Source organism: Vigna angularis, chromosome 6 (genome assembly GCF_016808095.1).
Source record: "Vigna angularis cultivar LongXiaoDou No.4 chromosome 6, ASM1680809v1, whole genome shotgun sequence".
In the NCBI taxonomy this organism is placed as follows: Eukaryota; Viridiplantae; Streptophyta; class Magnoliopsida; order Fabales; family Fabaceae; genus Vigna; species Vigna angularis.
The window spans coordinates 34,646,849-34,666,770 of NC_068975.1; the positions used below are offsets into that span (position 1 = coordinate 34,646,849).

A 19,922-nucleotide genomic window follows, 5' to 3' on the forward strand; every position below is an offset into this window, starting at 1 on the left:
TTCCAGCATTCTTCCAGATCTTGTGGTAATAACATTGCAGTCTTCCTTTGGATTTACTTCAGTGTTTGCCCCAAAGTCCTTCACTGGTTTTTCTTCCAACTTCTTTGCTAATTGACCCACCTGAATCTCCAAATTCCTAAGTGAGGCTTCTGTACTTTTATGGTTGGAAATTGATACCTGCATAAACTGCTGAAGAGTTTCTTCCAGTTTTGAAGTTCTGTCTGTCAGAGTAGGTTGTTGCTGAAAGTTCTGTGGAGGTGGTCTGTTGAAAGGAACACCTTGTCCCATACTCGGATGAGGTCTCCATCCTTGATTAAAACTTTGACGTTGATCATAGTTTGTCTGAAGACCTTGATTTCCCATATAATGTACTTCTTCATGAGACATGCTTTGCACTACACATTGACCATTATTATGATCTCCTCCGCACAATTGACAACTCTGAACCATCTGATGTTGAAATTGAGAAACATTCTGCAGTTCTTTAGGTAGCTGAGATAACTTCTTCATTAATGTCTCAAGTTGCTGAGTCATAATCTTGTTCTGAGCTAATAAAGCATCTTGAGATTGAAGCTGAAGAACACCTTTTTGTTGAAATTGGGCTCTTTCACTCTGAACTTCATTATCATTCGCAGCCATGTTTTCAATCAGATCATGTGCTTCTTCAGGCGTCTTCCATCTGATACTACCTCCAGCTGATGCATCTAACATTAACTTTGTTTGAGATTTCAGTCCTCCAAGAAACAAATTTAACATTGTAGGCTCATCAAATCCATGAGTAGGGGTTTTTCTCAGTAGGCCTTTGAATCTATCCCATGCTTGACCTAGAGTTTCATCAGCATCTTGTTGGAAAGAAGAGATCTCCTGCTTTCCCTTATTAACTTTGGACTGAGGGAAGAACTTATTTAGAAATTTAGCAACCACATCATCCCAGACTGTCAAACTATTCTCTGGAAAGGAATTCAGCCACATTTTTGCATTACCAGCCAATGAGAATGGAAATAAGCTGAGTCGGATTGCTTCATCTGGAACCTGGTGAATCCTCACTGTATTACAGATCTCCATGAAAGTAGCCAAGTGAGTGTATGGATTCTCGTGGGATAATCCATGAAATTGATTGTTCTGCACCAGATGAATAAGAGCTGGCTTCATCTCCATGTTAGCAGCATTCACCACTGGTCTTGCAATACTGTTGAAGTGCAGAGGTCCTGAGAAAGTATTATAATCTGCAAGAGTACGTCTTCCTTGCCCAGAACCTTCTCTAGTGCGATTGTCTTCCATTTCTTCTCTTTCTTGATCAGATGAAGAGTTAAGATTTTCTTCAGAAATAGCAGAGGCTTCTCTGGATTCTCTACTTTGTCTCCTTCTTCTACTGTTGTTCCTTCGAGCAGTTCTTTCAATTTCAGGATCAAAAAGTAGATTTTCAACCTGTTCTCTGCTTCTCATACAAAACACAACTAAAAGAAAACAATCCAAAAATACACAATCTCTACAGATGATAACAATTATGCACAAGAATTTAAATATAATCACAATACACACTTAAACAAAAAGAAAGCTAAAATCAACTAAACCAAATAAACAACAAACAATCAACGAAAACAAAAACAAATCCCCGGCAACGGCGCCAAAAACTTGTTGAGACCTCGGCAAGTGTACCGAATCGTACAAGTAATAAACCGGTAAGTCCGAAAATCGTTTTCCCAAGAGATTTGTTTTGATTCACAGAATGATTAAAGTTTACTAATTTAGCGATTAATTTTACAACACAAGTAAGATTTGCATACAGATGAAATTAAAGTGGTAAAAACAGCTGAATTAAAGTTCACTGGGGTTGATTTTCAAGTTCATCACTCAAGTAATTTTTCTACTAACACAATTCCTCAAAATTAAGCATCAACATCCTAGGCGCATGCAGTCCTGATCTCTCAGATGACCGTTCAGAATCATTCAAACTAAATCCTAATCTCTTAGATAATTCAGTTATCAGATTTGCCTTAATCACAATGTCACAGATGACTAAGAATTTCCTCCTATGTCTAGGACTCGAAATCCTTTAGCAGTTCTATCCTAGGTCCGCGGTCTCATACATTTCTCAATGATTTAACCGTTCAAATAGCTCAGATTCTCATCATAGGCATGAATAATAAAGATAGAACACAAAATTCATACAAGATCATGCATTAATATAGAAATTACAAAGAGTTTCAGAAATGTACTCTCAACCCCAGTGAAATGGAGTTCTAGCTACACATATACATCATAGAAGCGATAAAGGATGGATTGGATGGTAGAAAGTGGTGAAATTCCACTCCGGAGCACCCAAAACGAGCATGGACACGAGCTGCAGAGTTCCCCCTGGCTTCTTCCCTCCAGAACTGACTGGTTTCTGCCTTTGGATCGCGTTTTTAAAGAAAGGACCTTAAGTGACTTTTCGCTGGGCGAAAGGAATCCACTCGCTGGGTGAGTGGGCTAGCTGGGCGAGTTGTTCCAGCTCGCTGGGCGATTGGCTCGCTGGGCCACTGGTTCCTGGTCGTTGGGCCACTGATGCGCTCTGGCTGGGCCACTGGTGCGCTCTGGCTGGGCCACTGGCTCGCTGGGCCACTGGTTCCTGGTCGCTGGGCCACTGGTTCACTTCTGGCTGGGCCTCTGGTGCGCTCTGGCTGGGCCACTGATGCACACAGGGTCTCTTTGATATTATCCAATCCTTATTCTATTGCAAAAATAAACACACAAAAGCATCAAAACACACATTTAAACATTACAAACTATACTTACATCAACAATTATATACTTTTCATGAGAATTAATACTAAAACTTACTCAAAAACACAACATTTTAAGTAACAAAAGCAAGTAAAGTTTACACCTATCAGTCCACACGTGGTTTAAAAGTGTCAATTGCATCCTAACGTTGAAAAATTTGCATCAATGAAGTCCTCTCCGTTAAATATAGACTAACAGTGTTAACTGATTGATGATTTGGCAGTAGAGAATTTAAACGTGACAAAAGAGTGGCAATATTGGTAATGACGTGTGAATGAAATGTTGGGTAACATGGAATTACAGTTTCAACTTACACGATTCCTAATATCAACTTGCAAGATTCCCAATTTCCCAATTCTGATTATCCTTCTGGGTCTTTATCAGTTTTCGCTCCTTGCATATTGTTCCCGGAAACCCTATACCGTGAATCAATAGAAAACCCAAATCACGAACTCATAACCACCCAAAAAGCAGAACAAGCTCAACAACCCTAATTTCAATCATCTTAATTCCAATTACATAAGAGAAATCTCCCTAATTTGCAAGAATAAGTTGGAAACCCTAACCTTCTCAATCGGAATCCTAATCCTAAAATTAGCGAAACCCAGACTTGCGCCGTGAAACCCAAAAAGATTTCCATAAATCAGAACCCTTGCGCCGTGAACTCGTCGGAGGGTAAAACATTCACGCCTTTAACCGCAAACCCTGGTCTTCTTCCCCATGAAACGGGTTCAAAGAATAACCTTCACGCTGCAAGTTGTCAGATCCCAGAATCATCTACCACTGCCTCCGCAATCAAAATGGCCACAGTGCAAAGCTCCCCTGCCACATCGCTACCGAGATCCTTCTCGGCAGCACCCCTGGCGGTGCTACATCGTTGACTCTTCCCTCTTCACCAAAACCATCCTCCCCGGAAAGGGAATCATCAGTTATGTCAACGGCAAGGGCCCAATTGCCCTTGAAATCCCCGAGGCTCCCATCGGTCGGGCATGGTCTCTCAATCAGTGTCGCTCTTTCCGTTGGAACCTAACCACCAAGTGTCGCAACCAGTACAGTCGCGCCGTCCATCATCGCTGACGAGGGTTTCCATCAGCGACGTCAACGCAGACAAAGCCATGGCCTCCACGTCGTCCATCGCGCCTAAAGCAAGAATCATTTCCCCTTCCTCATCGACGACGACTAGAATCACTTTGACGCATCTCCTCAACAGATGCCTTCTTTCTAGTATCATCAAGCATCTTCATACGAAGTTTCACCTAATGCCATGTCACCCAACATTTCATTCACACGTCATTACCAATATTGCCACTCTTTTGTCACGTTTAAATTCTCTACTGCCAAATCATCAATCAGTTAACACTGTTAGTCTATATTTAACGGAGAGGACTTCATTGATACAAATTTTTCAACGTTAGGATGCAATTGACACTTTTAAACCACGTGTGGACGAACTTGCAACTTTTTTAAAAGAATGGACGAACTTGACACACTTCAACAAAACTGGGGACAAAACAAGCAATTAAACCTAACTTTTACTTGTAAAAAATGAACACAAATATTAGGAATGTACAATAATTCACACTCGTTATTTAAACTAAACCATCTTCTACCACAAAATGGATTTTTATGTTATTGTTGAAAAATGTGCAAAAACAACTCCTTTTTAATAAAAAAAAGTAATATATTTTTTATTACAAAAAAATTGGCTTTAGCCGTTTATTTAAAATATATAATTCAGTTATTGAACTAGCATAAAACTAGTTGAGTTATAACTTCTTTTGGTATAAATATTCAAATTTAACTCCAAACATTGGTTGTTAGTTGCAACATTGATGTTGAATTCTATAAGTACATAGTTACTTCTGTAAAAGAAGGGTACCAGCTAGATACTAGTAAGTACAATTATAACTAACGTTTTAATTGAATGGTGAACATCTTAATAACAACATAGTAAACAAAAAATATCCAATTTAATTCAAATATAACAACAAATATGAGAAAATAATTTAATTATGAGTTATTTTATAATTTTAAGTTCAAAGTTATGAATATATTAAATAATATGTTGGGTGAGATGTACAATGTGATCCTTCCATTAAATTGTTTTAGTAAATACTTGTATCAAAACCTGGACTATATGTAGCTATAATAATAACACTTTAGGCTAAAACATTTTTTTTCTTTATTTATATAAGAATGTAAATATTATAATATTAAAAAGTAATTTTAAGTCTAATTCAACTTCAAAAATTGGTTTATAAAATAAAGTTTGAATCCTACTTATATATTATAATTTGGTCTTAGTCGATGTGAGACTTTCAACCGATACATCGTGATTTTGCTTCATGTCTTTTTTAAAATGTTTTAGGTATTCTATTTTCAAGTTTGGATTGTTGACATGTTTATAATTATTTTATATGGACATTAAATTAATAAAAATTAAATGACTTTTTGCATTACGAAATTAAATAACAATTGTGTTAATAGAAGATATTTGAAGTGATATTTTAGATGTGTTAAATTGGAGATGCTATTGAATAAAAGCAACATGGATGAATCTATTTACATTAGAGAAACCAACTGCATTCATTCATTGCAGGCCCCACGAGGTAGTCAGTGCTATTAAATTCCATAACATCACTTTATATGTTTTTAGGCAAAAAAATAAAATTGATGATACCTGTTTACGAATAAAACCATTTATGAATATTTAGATTTCACTCATTAACTATTCGTTAAATTTATGAATATTATTTAGATTTCCTTAGAATATCTCTTTAGGAATCCTTTTACTTCTTTCTAAAATTTTGACTTAGTTTTTTTATTTTATTGAAAATATAAACATGTTTTTATAATAGATGAATTCCAACTATAAAGTAAGTTCAAATTTTATTTTATTTATTGAGAATTATTGTAATTGGCGTGCATGTGAGCAAAGGGGTTGCATGTGGCACTAACAAACTTTCTCGAAATTTTTTTATCTTCTATAATTTCAAATATATGTTAGATCATTAAATCAAAAAATTTGTTTGTGTTTTTAGAGTTGTTGTAAGAATAAGAGTCTAGGTTTTTGTTAAGAGGGTTAAGGAAAGTTAGTTTAATTTGACATTGTATAATTGCTTAAGTAAATGGTTTTGGTTGGACATTAATGTTTTTGAATTTTTAAGTACAATTAGTGAAATTGATTAAGTAAAGTGTGTTAAATATGTAAAATTTGGAGGTTTTGGTTTGTTGTTGTTTGATATATATTGAAATGTGATAATTTTGTGAGAAATTGTTTAAAGATATTGATGTTTGAGTCATTAACTTAATAGTACAGTTTAATTACATATTTTTATATCAATTACTAATTTAGAACATAATAACGAGTTCCAAAGAAGGGTCAATTGAATAAACTGTAAATTTTTTTCCTGCATATATTTATACATATCATTGTACAAAATTTTAAGTCTATAATGTAGGTGTAACAGCGGACTAGGTTGGTTTGGAGGAGCAATAATTAATATCCGTTTATAAATTTTGTATAAATAGAGCTTATATTTTGATATACTAATTTTGATTTCAGTTGATTTCTTTTTAAAATACTATTGTGATTTTATTCACAGGTAGATAATTGTACATTATCTTATGGATTTTGTTTATACTCATGCCATAATATAATGATGTAATTTCTCTTTTATTAGTAATTAATAAAATGCTATAAATGGGTTGTTATAATTTTCATATAATAAGTTATAAAAAAAAATTAGCCATATAATTTTTTTAAATTTCACGTACTATATGTTACATATTTTTTTTATTAAACAATTGTATAATATTACAATATTTTTTAAATACTATACTGATGATACAAAAAAAAATCGTGATAATCAGCTATAAAAAAATAAAACAAATAAACTTGAGTTCAAACTTTAATTAAATTTACTTAAAAGAATAAGTCAGATTTAAATATTTAATTGTTTTACAAATCAAACTCAACTGAGTAAATCAATTTTGACACTTACACAAAATTTTGAGTGAACAACATGCGGAAATTTGAGTAAAACAAAGGTAAATCTAATTTTATTTGAGCAAACAAGGTAAAGTAATTTATTTAACTGTTATTTTTACAAATTTAAAATAACATTGATTATTTTTTATTATTTATATTTTCTTCACTTATTTTCTAATTAGTATATTTATTATACTATAAAAAGAAAAATATTAAAATAAAAATTCTTATAAACATTTTATTAAATTAAAAAATATTATAATTTTAGTTTTCAAAATAGAATCTAAAAATACTTAAAAATGGAACGAAAGGGATAAGAGGATTGAAAAACGCTGTTAAAATAACATGATGTTGAAAATAATCAATAAATTTTCCGCAACTATAATTACTAACATTTAACTCAACCTCAAATACATCTCTCATTCTCATATTTTTATACTGAAACTCAAACTTTTATATTTTCCTTTTTAAACTTCTTCCAAATTAATGGTCTTATTTTTCTAATTCAACGCAAGATTTTATAAGTATGAAAACAAGTTTCAATTAGTTAGTGAGAGACCTAATTGAACTCAAGTGCTAAACAAATTATAAAATTAGGGACTTACGTGGACTCTCTACGATAGTCTTCAAAATACAATATTCAATATATAATTATTAAACATCTAGACCTGAAGAATATTGATTACATTTTATATTATCATGTTCCAACAGACAAAGGTATACGAGGTAATTATGAATATAATGATATATAAATTAGAAGTTAATAAAATATGATGGAGAGTTGATTTTGGTACAGTGAAGGAAACAAAAGTGGACCAATGCACATGATATTTTTGTAAGAAGTCTCTCTCAGAGTTACTTTTGGAGTTAACGAAGTACAGTTCATTGCTGTGTTCTCCTTCTCCAATTAAAGTGGAGGCCAGGCGAGGGAGTAGTAGTTTTAAGCCTTAAATGCTGTAATTAATTTAGGGAACCGTTTTTTAAATGCTCCAGCAACCACTCACCACACAGGATCCTTACGTGCTGCATTTAAATAATGATGCATGGCATTGTTCAGTGCTCATGTTTAACTTTCTCACTGTTGGGGAAAAGGGTCCCCATTTCAGAACTCTCAGCAGTTGCAGTTGTAATTTCAAGGCCTTGGTGAGGCAATGGAGTACTTAGTAGTGAAAATCATGATACTGGCCACAATTCCATTGTATTCACTTGCTGCGGAAATTCCTCTAGTGAGGCAAGTGGCTTCAAAGTATAATGTGTCTTGTATACTGGTTTTTGGAGATTCAAGTGTTGATTCTGGCAACAACAATGCCCTTCACACCACAATGAAAAGCAACTTTCTTCCCTATGGCAAGGACTTCTTTGACAGTCGCCCAACAGGACGGTTTAGCAATGGAAGACTTGCAACAGACTTTGTTGGTAAAAATATTCAATTCCCTTTTTCTTTTCTTTTTATATTTCTATTTTCTTGTTTGATGCTATTGACAATTCAATGAGTTGAAAGTTTCTTATATGAGTTTGTCTGTAATATTTGAAAAACCTAACCCTTGAATTGGTTTTACTAAATTAAGTCACCATAATAAGTTACTTTCAGAAAGAAACAAGTTATAACGGAGAAGAAAATGAGTTTCTCTTAGTCCTCACAAAATTACCTAAAAAAAGAAAATATATGAACAAATAATGCACCGACTTGACTTGCCTACCATACCTGAAATTCAACAAGCTTTAGTTAAAAGAATAATGACAAGGATAGAATTTTAGATTACTTGTCATAAAGGTTTTCCATACCATGTCAAAAAAATAGGCTGTTAGGTGAAGACATCTGATATGCTATTAATACGCCGCTGATGAATAAGATCATCAGAGCTATTCATTTCTATATTGGTTAAATGATCTATGAATACCTTTTTTTAATACAAACATCAATTCAATACTCTCCTCATCCACGTCTTATCATGTATCTTTTATTATATTCATATTTATATTTTTTCTTTCTTTACAGTCTCAAAAAATGTCAATAACAGTGACCATGTATCATTCTCATTTTATATCATAGTACACTAAAAACCATCCAAAAATATCTTAGGGCTTAATCCTGATATGGTAAATGGAAGTTCAGAAGCTTTAATCTAAAAAGACGTAAGCACAAGCTACGTTTGACATGACTGGTACAATTAAAACATTGATCTCAGAGCATGAGTTTCTCCAACCTAATATATTAAAAATACAATTAAAACATTGTATTCAAGTCGCATGTTTCTAAGTGTTTTTCTATATGATGTTAGAAGAAGCCTATTTTTTTGTATGTAAACTGAGTATTAATTAGTGTTTCCATTTAACACATGTGCAGCTGAAGCAGTGGGGTATAGAAAGGTGATTCCACCGTTTCTGGACCCTAATTTGAAGGCGGAAGATCTTGAGTATGGTGTTAGTTTTGCATCAGCAGCCACAGGTTTTGATGATTACACAGCAGAAGTTTCGGTACATAATTCTGTGAAAAACTTGATAATAAGTATTTGAATGTTTTTGTGATTAGTTAGCTAACTGTGGTGTGGTGCAGAATGTTTTGTCTGTTTCAAAACAATTGGAGTATTTTGCGCATTACAAGATCCACTTGAGAAGAGAGGTGGGCGAAGAAAGAGCAGAATTCATTACAAGAAATGCCTTGTATATTATCAGTATGGGTACAAATGATTTCCTCCAGAATTATTTCTTGGAACCTACACGCCCTAAGCAATTCAGCTTGGAAGAATTTGAGAACTTCTTGCTCTCTCGCTTCGCCAAGGACGTTAAGGTTCACTCTTTCTCCATCTATACAATCAATTCTTTCATTTTTTCCATGTTAAAATTATTTAAAAAGTTCCTCCAAAATTGAAAACCTTGTCCAAAACTTTACATAGATGAAACTGTGAAGTTAGCTTATTAATGTACTGGTGTTTATCAAAGTAACTGTTAAACATAAATGTCAGGAATGATTGTATAACAATTAAAATACGCAACGTAAGTCATTATTAAAAAAACTAGTTATATGTAAAATAAATAATAAAGCCATATCAAATTTATAAAGGATTATAAACTCTATAGTTTTGATCAATGTTTTAAGAATAAACAGAAAATAAATATAAAAACTAAAAAATATAAACTAAAATACTGTTTGAATTAACGTTTCAAAAATAATTAGTAACAACTGAGATTGTTTTGGCCAAATACTATTAATATTGTAAATCATACTTCCCAACTGACAAAAAAATAGAACTAAGGAACTGTTCGTTAAATTCTTTGAATTCATACGGTTTGGTTTTGGATCTAGAATTTTGGTTTTTATAATTTAAATATAATTAAAAAATAAAATAATTCAAAATTATTTCTATTTAAATATGATTTTTGTTTGATTTTATCAGATGATCAAATGCAGTTCTCTGAGGGTAGGAACTTGATTGCATGACTTTAATATCTCTGCACTACTTCACAGTTTTGCATTTAATTTTGTTGGTGCAGAGATATTATATTTTCTTGCATTGGATGGACCATATATGTAGGAAACTCTAGGCCCCAGGGTGATAATCCCACAGAAAATAACACCAACAATAAAGTGCTATCAATCACACCACATTCATTTCTGGCCTATCATGTGCGGTTAGCAGTTTAACACGAGGATAAACAAAACTATATAAGTCTAATGGAATTAATTAACTTATGTAGCATAAGAATCTTATTATATTTTTCGTAGGGCTTTTATTGGTTAAACATTACTTGTCGAAATATCCTTCCTTAACTATCGAAAAATCAGTCAGTCTCAAATAGTTTAACATGCTTATCCCTTTCCGATAAGTTTCACGTTCAAGGGTCCGTCCCTTTCAATCTTTTTATCTTCTCTTTGTAATAATGGAAGAAACCTATTATCCAAAACTATTCAATGTCTCACCAACAAAACAATACCTTTCAATTAAGAATTTAGAAAAAAAAAATATTTTTTGAATTATTAAAATTTAAGATGTGAAGTATGAAACGGAACATGTGAAGTATGAGTTAATATATACTTGCTGGTTACAGGAAATGCATAGACTTGGGGCAAGGAGGTTAATCATTGTAGGAGTCCTCCCTCTGGGATGCATTCCACTTATCAAGACACTTAGAAGTGCGGAAGGCTGTGATAAAAGTTTAAATAGTGTTGCTCATGCATTCAATGCAAAATTATTACAGCAATTAAACATCCTGAAGACAAAGCTGGGCTTAAGAACTGCTTTGGTTGATGTTTATGACATGATCCAACGTGCAGTCACCAATCCTAAAAAATATGGTTAGTCGTGAATTATGTCCCTTTTGAAGTTACTTTTAATCGGTCCTTCACATTCTGCTTACATGTTTACAGCTCAACGCAAATGCTTGTCATCTATGACCTATAAAATAATGCTTTTTTTGTTTTACTAAGCGTGACCAAGTTCTTTCTTTCATGTACTTTCCTCTTGTTGGTTGAGTGCAGGATTTGTCGAAGGTTCGAAAGGATGTGTTGGAACAGGGACAATAGAATATGGAGATTCATGCAAAGGGGTGAATAGTTGTTCGGATGCAGACAAATATGTATTCTGGGATGCTGTTCATCCAACGCAGAAAATGTACAAGTTAATAGCTGAAGAGGCCATTGCATCTTTTGTTACTAATTTCTTTTAACAGTGATGTCTATTTATATATATGATGCCTATGTCAAATATCAATGTTGAAAAAGACCCCCTGTGGTTTCAAATAAACTATTCAATTTGAAACTGCAGGCTGCGCAATGTAATTTAGTTTACAATTAATTTTGTTATATTAAATCTTAGAAGAAATATTTGTTATTTGATTTTTCGCTTTAGAAATATAATACAACCATATAATATTCCTACGAGTGTTGATAAATTAACTTATGTAACCATGCAAAAAATATACAAGTCAAATATCTATATCACTATAAATCTTAAAATTACCAGTCAGATTATAAAATATAATTAAAATATTATTATTTTGAGTTATTAATTAGGTGTGACTTTGATGAAAAGCCTAAAACACAGAAAAGTTTAGGGTAGGGTCCAGAAGGGTCTTCATTCTTAGTTGTTGGCTTTGATGATAACAATGAAATCAATGTGAGTTAGGAGTTTGAGCATGGGAACGTCTTACTACAAAGCATGCTTCAATTATTGGAGTGCGGTTTAACCTGACACAACGTTGGAAAGTGTAACATATAGTTGGAAAACTGAACTAAGTTAGGTTCATGGCTTAAGGGTCCTTCTTGAGTACTGTTTCACTGTGTATGGAAAATACTTTCAGCAGCAATATTTGGGAAAAGAAGGTACGTTGTGGTTTTGCTATCGGGAAAGTAAGAAGCTCAAGAGTTGCCAAAGGGGAAGGTTTAGTTGGTGATACTTATCTTCTTGTTTGTGTCACTGAATCTGAAAGCAATTTTTGATTTACAAAGGCAGAAGTGTACTTGGTATCGAACGTCATGTTTCGTGGTTTAATGTGACCTTGTGTCAGAAATTCAAGAGGTCTTGGTTAGTGCAATAGTGATGGATTCTTTCTGATTCACAGATCATGTAACCAGATTTTGTTAACAAGGATTAAGTATAAGAAATCTCGCATCATCTCTAAACAGAAGATGAGTCTTGAAAGTTTGAAAATTCATCTAGCATCATGAATTAGAAAGTTTTGGAAAAAAAAGGGTCGGAAATGACCGAAAATCAAAGAGGAGAAACGAAGTGCATGATTTACTATTTAGTCCCATGCATATGTATCTAACTCAGTTAATCATGCAAATTTATTAACTTAATATTTATTAATAATCTATCTAACTCTTGAAAAAATGAATTTAAACTTAATTTAACCTTACAAATTACTTACTTATATAATTTTATCTTTAATAGATATAAAATTTTCAATATAATTTTTCATGTTGTCAACACATGAATATTAGATAATAACAACAAATAACACATCATATTAGTATTAATTGATTTTAATATTATTTTCAAATAAATTTTATTTTATTTGACAAAATTAAAATCAATTTGTAAAATAAGATTTATTGTAAACTCATCTTATTTTTAAAATGTATTTAACATTAACTATGATTAAATTAATCATTTCCATCAAATATTAAATTTATTGAGCTTCCCTCTTGGTGGGTTAAGGCCCAATTAATGTTACTCTTTGCGAAATAACAAAAATATTCTTGATGAAATTTCCGTTTTATATCACGGTAAATTTTGTGAAAGATAAATCATAAACATACTTTATCGTACATCTAGATAAATCAGGTTCAAATATGCACCACAAGTATATTTTTATTATTTAATTATGGTATTTAACTTTGACATACACAATAAACCTTTTTTGTTTTTTTGTTAGAAAATATTTTTATAAAAACTTGAAATGCGAACTTGAACAATAAAATGGATGTGATAGTAAAATCCAAAGCCCTTTAATATGTTCATATTTTAAAAAGAATACTTCTCCTTTGCTTTCACTAGTGTTAAGAATATATATGCTTCATTTATAATAAATCACAAGATAAAAAAAATTACTAATTTGATCTAAAAATAAATTTCAATTAATTGAGAGTGTAAAAAGTTTATATTACCAATACACGAAAATGAAAATCTAAGAATATTTTGAAATGCACTGCTAAAATGATAAAATAGATAAAGGAAATAATAACACAATAATTGAAACCAAAAATAGAAAAAATGAATAATAAAATCCTACAATGTTTAGATAGGACAAAAATCAAATATAATAAATACTAATCAATTTTAAAAAAAAATAAAACTAAAATACTATTTCAATCATTAGTATTTCAACAATACTGCATTTACATAAAAAAAAAGTTTATTTATAAATCATTACTGATATCGTCCAACATGTTTTCGAACTAGTAAAAAAACAAACTAAAATTTCTTACCTAACAAACTCTTACACTTGTAGCTTGTAGCTTTCTAGCATTCTTTTGCTTTGATTCCATTGACTCCTACTTTACAACTTTTTTTGCATTTAATTTTGTTGGCACATACATGGGGTTACATTTTTTTCTGCATTGAAATGGGCCTGTGTGTCAGGAAGCCCAGGCCCCGGGACGATAGGTCCCTACCGAAAACAGCACCAACAATAAAGTGCTATTAATCACACCATATTAATATCATTAAAAAACTATTAAAAAACATTTTTTTATTAAAACCCGAAAACTAAAAAAAATGGAGAAAATATTTTATAAGACGAGACAGAGATAAGATATTATTTCATTAGAACTGTAAATAAATGCCTTCATAATCATATTCTACTTGTGCAACAATAACATTTTGATACAAAACTAAAATTTATTTATATAGTTTTTCTCTTTCTTTATGACCTCATAGTATCTCTTCATTGAGAACTTAAATTAATTCTTAAAATACTAAAATTTATTTGAATTTTTTTATATAAAGCCAAAAACTTGAATTCAGTATAAGAATTTGATGCCTCACTGTGGTCCTCCTTCCTAGCTGTTGTTGTCTTACGTGATAACGTCAAATTAATGAGTTCTCCCTTTTCGGCGTTAGCTTTGGAAATAGTACTTCACTTCTTAACTTCACTTAATTATGCCAACTTATTTCAGGATCAAATTCCAGATTCTGAAACAAAAATAAATTAATAAATACCATAATTATTAAATTATCATACTTCACACACATGTGATATGCATTCTTCGCTTTTTGTTAAGGAAAATAAAAATATATAACAGGGAATTTATGAAATCCAACCTGATCAATACCATATAAGTTTTTAATTCTTTCAAACATTTTGAATTCAAATCTTAGGAACTTCTAAATTTAACACATAGATATAATTTGATTTCTTTTATAGTAAATAATAATAACATTACACATTATTTAAACACAATTTTAAAAAAAACGATAGTTAAAATTTGTAATCTTACTACTACTTACATAATTGAGTAGATTTGCAAGAGTTAACAAGAAATAGATGATACCTAAAGCTATTAAGTTATTCTAGTTATTGATGATGAAGTCAATGGTAGAGATGCTGCTCAAGAAGATGTTGTGATATGCCTTCTGAGTTGGGTGAATTGAATCCCAGAATACGTACTTTGATGGATCAACACACACATCTGAAATCTTATTACACAATATCGATGCTTCAATCAACCCACTTCCACAGCACCCACTGTCAACCTCTTCAAATCCTACCAAATTCAAACAAAACTTAATTATTATTAGTGAATTCATGACTAATATTTCCTCACAGAGAGAAGAGAAGAAAAAAGTATTATTACTAACCAAATCTCTTACGAGATTGGATCATATCCGCAATGGGTTTATATATGTCAACATAATAGATCTTAGCATTTGAAGCAGAGGAATTTATAAGGTGCAATTGCATTTTGCGTAATTCTTGTTGAAGGAGCAGATTGTAATCTCTTGCAATAGAAGAGTATTTCTCGATGCAATCACGTTGGAACAAGGCATCGGGAGAATTCATGGTGATCATCAACGGTAGACATCCCATTGGAGGTATTCCAGCTACTACAATCTTTCTACCACCTTCTGCCAACAAATTCTGAACAATATTTTTCACCAATTAAACAATTTATCGGATTTTATTTTAATACTAGATCAAATCATATTTTTAGATTTATGATTATTTTTACTGTAAAAGCAATATCTATAATTATTTCTAGCTGAAAAAATTTCATACATAACAATACACGAAAGTGAAAAAAACATGGACACGTGGGTTTTTAGGTTTTTAGGGAATAACGTTTGTAAGGTACATCATCGTTAATTAATATGTGTACCGAAAGTCAGATAGCACAGTTGAAGGGTTGGTTTTGGTGGTCAGGTATGCATAAAGTGAATTAAATAAACAGAAATATATCTAATTCCTCAATTACAAATTTGTTAAATAGTACTTTCTTTCTATTTTTCACTTTAATTGTTATTTATAAAATTCAGGAAAATAATAATCATTATTCTATTATTTATATTTTTATTATTTCACCTAAATTGAATTATCTTATGTATGTATTTATTGTCATGAAAAAAATAAAAATTATAAAAACAAAAAGAGTGTATTTTATTTTTCAAACAATATTTTAATAGCATAATGTCTTAATATTATTCTTACAGTTTAATTTTCTCTAATCTAAAATAGAGACATTGTTATCACAAAATCTATAAAAATGATGTAATTTTGTTTTTAAAATTATAAAAATAGTATAAAATTTTAAAAAACAAATAAAAATACAAGTTTTATAAATTTGATATGACTTCTTTTTATATTCATTATAAATAAATCATACCTTTCGGTTGTTATAATTATTTTTAAATTTTAATTGAAGTTGTGTTTATTTAATACGATTTTAGTGTAATGATATAAACTAAAATTTTATCAGTTTGATATGATTTGAATGTATTATAATTTTAAAAAAAATAATAATTAAAATCATGTAAATTTGATATAACTTTACTTTAGTAAGTTAAATTTGCATCAAGTTAACACATGTTTCTCTCTTAATAAAATCATATTAAGTCACAACACTTTTTCATTTTTAAAACTATACCATTCTAATAATTTTAAAACCAAAATTACACTAAAATGTTGTATCATTTTAGTTCAAGTTATAGCAATACAGAGTTTTGCAAAGGAGCGAGATTCAAACCTGCCAGTCCAAATCTTCACTTTTAGCCAAATCACACGTGTGACAATAACAATTCAGTTTTTATACAATAAAACTTATTTTTAAATAAATCATAAATCGGAGCAGGGTTCAAAGTCCAATTAAAAAAACGTGAGATAAATTGAAAATTTAAGTCGACCCAGCTGTATACATCAATTAGTTTGCACGGATCAATAAGTGAACACATGTGATAGTATATTTTTGTTTTTCTTTTTAATTCTTTTTATTATAATTACTATATACAATTGTTTATTTTTTAAATATTATTTTATTCTTTATATATTATTTTATTAATACTATACATTTACAATTATAAATTTAAATAATAATTACGTTAATATATTTTCTTACAGTATATTTATTTATTTTGTTATAGTAATTAGTTATAAGTTTCTTTATTGACCATATACTTACACACTAAATTCTATTTTTTTAGATACTTAAAATTTAAAATTAGAAAAGATCAATAACTTACTCTATTCATTTTTGTAAATTTGGGCAACTCGATCTATCTGCAAATACATGTAATAATATGGGATGAACCAAAAACATTTGTATTCCATAAATCTTATATAAATAATTTGGTGTGACCTTAACCAGCCCAATACAAAACGGGACAAATTAGACCTTTCATGTATGGATGTCAGTGTCAAGAAAAGTGGAAAATCTTATCTGTTTTAATGAAAAAAATCGTTATCCTTTTATCCAAACTTTTATAAGTTTTTCCAATATTTTACGTTTTACTGGTAAAAATATTAACAAATGAAAAGAATAAATATTTTATAAATCTTTTAGTATTTTAAAAAGAATGAGAAAAGTAGAACAAACAAAGTAAAAAAAAAAAAGGAATTTTAATTGAATTAAAAAAATAAACATATTATGATTTTTGTATAAGTGCATATACGCTAAGAGAATTATGAATTTAGTTTTTGTAGAAACTTCCTGATTTATTTTCTTTCACAATTACTTTCTTACTCATTGTTAATTATATTAAAAAAGAATGGAAAATTACATTAAAAAAGAATTAAATGATTTGTTTGTGTCTTAATTAGTTTGAACACATGAAGCAGTATCCGCCAAACATTTGTGAACATTAAAAGAAGTTTGTTTCAGTGTTTTATTTATCTGTTTGTTATTGTAATTAAGGTGTTTTATAGGGTTTGTGGGGTTCAGTCTTTATTAATGTTCATATCTAGCTAGCCTCTTTCTTCATTACCATTCAATTCTCTCTCCCTCTCTTTTTGTTCCTCTTTCTACTTTTACTTATTACTCACTCTTTTTCTTTCATAAAACTACCTTCTTCACTATTCACTTTCCTTCCTCTTCTTAAAATATCCAAACCTATTCAATTGCTCCAAATAAGCTGTCAAAAACTTTTATTACTCGGCTACACCAGAATGTTTTCAGGATATACTGTCAAACAATTTTAAATATAAAAAATCATCCAATTTATCTACTGTCAATTTCTTAATCAGTATATTCAAACCACTGTTAGATCAAGGTTAATGCTTTCCACCTACAATGATAAAAAAAAAAACTTTTAATTTGTCTTTTGCACTTAGAAAGTTTCATCTTTCGGACTTATATTACAATTTTCAGCATGCCTTTCTCCACATGCAACAAAAATTACTATGTTTTCACGTCTTTTCATTTTGACATTTCTTTTTACTTCCACTGAAACATTCTCTTTTCTGTCTTTATCATTTGTCAGTAGAATCGAGCAAGTGTAAGACATTTGATGCCAACCAAACATTTCCAAAAAGAGGAAGAATAGCAGGTGATTGATGGAGAGCAATTCAATTTTACCAGTCCACTCTCATCAACTACAAAAAATATCCAGTTCAATCACATTTCACAGTGTAATTATTTTATATTATCAACCAATTAAAAATTAAAAACTAATTTACATACTCATACTTGTTATTAAATTAATTATTACAAATGTCAGTAGTTTAACTATACAAGACAATATATGATCATTGGATTATGAATTACACTCAACATGCATTCTAATTAACCTTCAGAAATGGTTTATGAAACTTCTTGCTTTGCTGTTCTTTAAAAATTAAGTTAATGTAACCGTAAAGAAGAGATTAATGATGGATGCTAAATCATGGGAGAAATTGAACTAACCTGTATAAAATCTGTGATGCGTTGGATTAAGAAGTTTTGATACTCTTGGAGAGTGTAGCTCTTTCTTCGTACTGGTAGAGAAAAATAATTAAGAACGAAATCATTTGTACCAGCACTGATGAAGTACGCAGCCTTCTTCACATGATCTTCAATTCTTTGCTTCCCCATCGCATCCTCCATCCTCTTTTTGCATTCTCTGAAATATTCCAACTGCTTTTCTATTGGAATTACATTCTGAAATTAATACAGAATTTCACCTTATGAGTTTCGTACCAAACACAGATAGAGATGCATACACATGCAAAATGCTACTTTCTCTTATGCAAACTAACAGGAATATATACACATTTCAGTATATCAGACGCCTAGTTTACTGTAGTAATTTTTTTCTATTTTCCTCTTACCACTTCATATAATGTATCACATGTTCACTTATATCTTTTAGCATTGGTTATGAGGAAATATATATATTGATGATTTTCCAAATCAGATTGAGACAGAGAAAGGAGTAGAGACTATTTTTGGGCCAGCAATATAACTCATACAAAGAAAGAAAGAAAGAGAAATACAGTGATGGTTGGTGTAAGTGGGTCAAAGCCAGAACCGGCAGAGGCAAAACTGACTCCTGTCATTAGCTCTTCCACATTGGTGAGGCTTGGATCCAGATAAGGTGGAAGAAGCTCTTTCTTCAGACCTGTGTATGAAACTGCAGTGGATTTTACATACATCAGCATAATGTTCATCACACAGTGTAAGTTATTAAGTTTATTACTATATATATGAGTGAGTATGATGAACATGAAAATATGATAAATAATTACCGATGTAATCGGTGGCAAGCTTCCCATTGGTAAATCTCCCTGTTGGAACCTGGTTGGAAAAATCCAATCCATAAGGTGGAAAATTGCTCTTGAAAGGTGTTTTGATGTAGTTATTGTTTCCAGGGTCTACCGTGGAGTCTCCAAACACATAAAAGCCTGAGATTGTTACGTTTAAAGCTTCAACTTTGGCCATGATACATAGCAAGCATGGAATGAAAATCTGCATAAGAGACAGAAAAAAGTGTGTATCACAAGTTCCCATGCCAACTGATGAGAGCCGAAGATGTGTTTGAACTTATTTTGAAATATGGACTTGGAACTTGCAAGATGAATGGCTCTTAATATATAGAGTTATTGGTGAAGTACAACTACATTCATGACCAAAATAACCCTGTGAAATATGATGTTTTCTGTAACTTTTTTCATATGAATTTATTGTGTGCTTTGGTTGAGAAATCAAATAAAAAAACCCTTCCTTCGGTTAATAATGTTACAACCTCTTAACTAC

The 19,922-nt window shown here is 30.9% G+C and overlaps 2 protein-coding genes and 1 non-coding gene across 3 annotated transcripts; 2 read left to right on the forward strand and 1 right to left on the reverse strand.

The window, feature by feature from the left end:
• The first annotated feature begins 769 nt into the window (after window positions 1-769).
• Window positions 770-872, forward strand: LOC128197635 (small nucleolar RNA R71). Its single transcript, XR_008250263.1, has one exon. It is a non-coding gene; the product is annotated as a small nucleolar RNA R71 (small nucleolar RNA).
• A 6,936-nt stretch (window positions 873-7,808) lies between these two features.
• On the forward strand, window positions 7,809-11,635 carry LOC108342188 (GDSL esterase/lipase At5g45950). The gene is made up of 5 exons (XM_017579910.2): window positions 7,809-8,173; window positions 9,105-9,235; window positions 9,315-9,548; window positions 10,808-11,054; window positions 11,238-11,635. The coding sequence occupies exons 1-5, from the start codon at window positions 7,909-7,911 to the stop codon at window positions 11,423-11,425; spliced, it is 1,065 nt and encodes a 354-aa protein (XP_017435399.1). The 5' UTR covers window positions 7,809-7,908; the 3' UTR covers window positions 11,426-11,635.
• Window positions 11,636-14,685: 3,050 nt separating this feature from the next.
• Window positions 14,686-19,714, reverse strand: LOC108342156 (GDSL esterase/lipase At5g45960). The gene is made up of 5 exons (XM_017579873.2): window positions 19,415-19,714; window positions 19,163-19,299; window positions 18,594-18,827; window positions 15,061-15,340; window positions 14,686-14,966 (listed from the first exon to the last, which is right to left on the reverse strand). Exons 1-5 carry the CDS (start codon window positions 19,674-19,676, stop codon window positions 14,773-14,775), a joined length of 1,107 nt encoding a protein of 368 aa, XP_017435362.1. The 5' UTR covers window positions 19,677-19,714; the 3' UTR covers window positions 14,686-14,772.
• Window positions 19,715-19,922: the final 208 nt, after the last annotated feature.

Coding starts and splice junctions, on each gene's coding strand:
- LOC108342188 (XM_017579910.2), top strand. CDS start 7,909: ATGGAGTACTTAGTAGTGAAAATCATGATACTGGCCACAATTCCATTG. Junction 8,174..9,104: donor ACTTGCAACAGACTTTGTTG/GTAAAAATATTC, acceptor ACACATGTGCAG/CTGAAGCAGTGGGGTATAGA. Junction 11,055..11,237: donor CACCAATCCTAAAAAATATG/GTTAGTCGTGAA, acceptor GGTTGAGTGCAG/GATTTGTCGAAGGTTCGAAA.
- LOC108342156 (XM_017579873.2), bottom strand. CDS start 19,676: ATGGGAACTTGTGATACACACTTTTTTCTGTCTCTTATGCAGATTTTC. Junction 15,341..18,593: donor GCATCACAGATTTTATACAG/GTTAGTTCAATT, acceptor AATATTGTTCAG/AATTTGTTGGCAGAAGGTGG. Junction 14,967..15,060: donor CCAATCTCGTAAGAGATTTG/GTTAGTAATAAT, acceptor TGAATTTGGTAG/GATTTGAAGAGGTTGACAGT.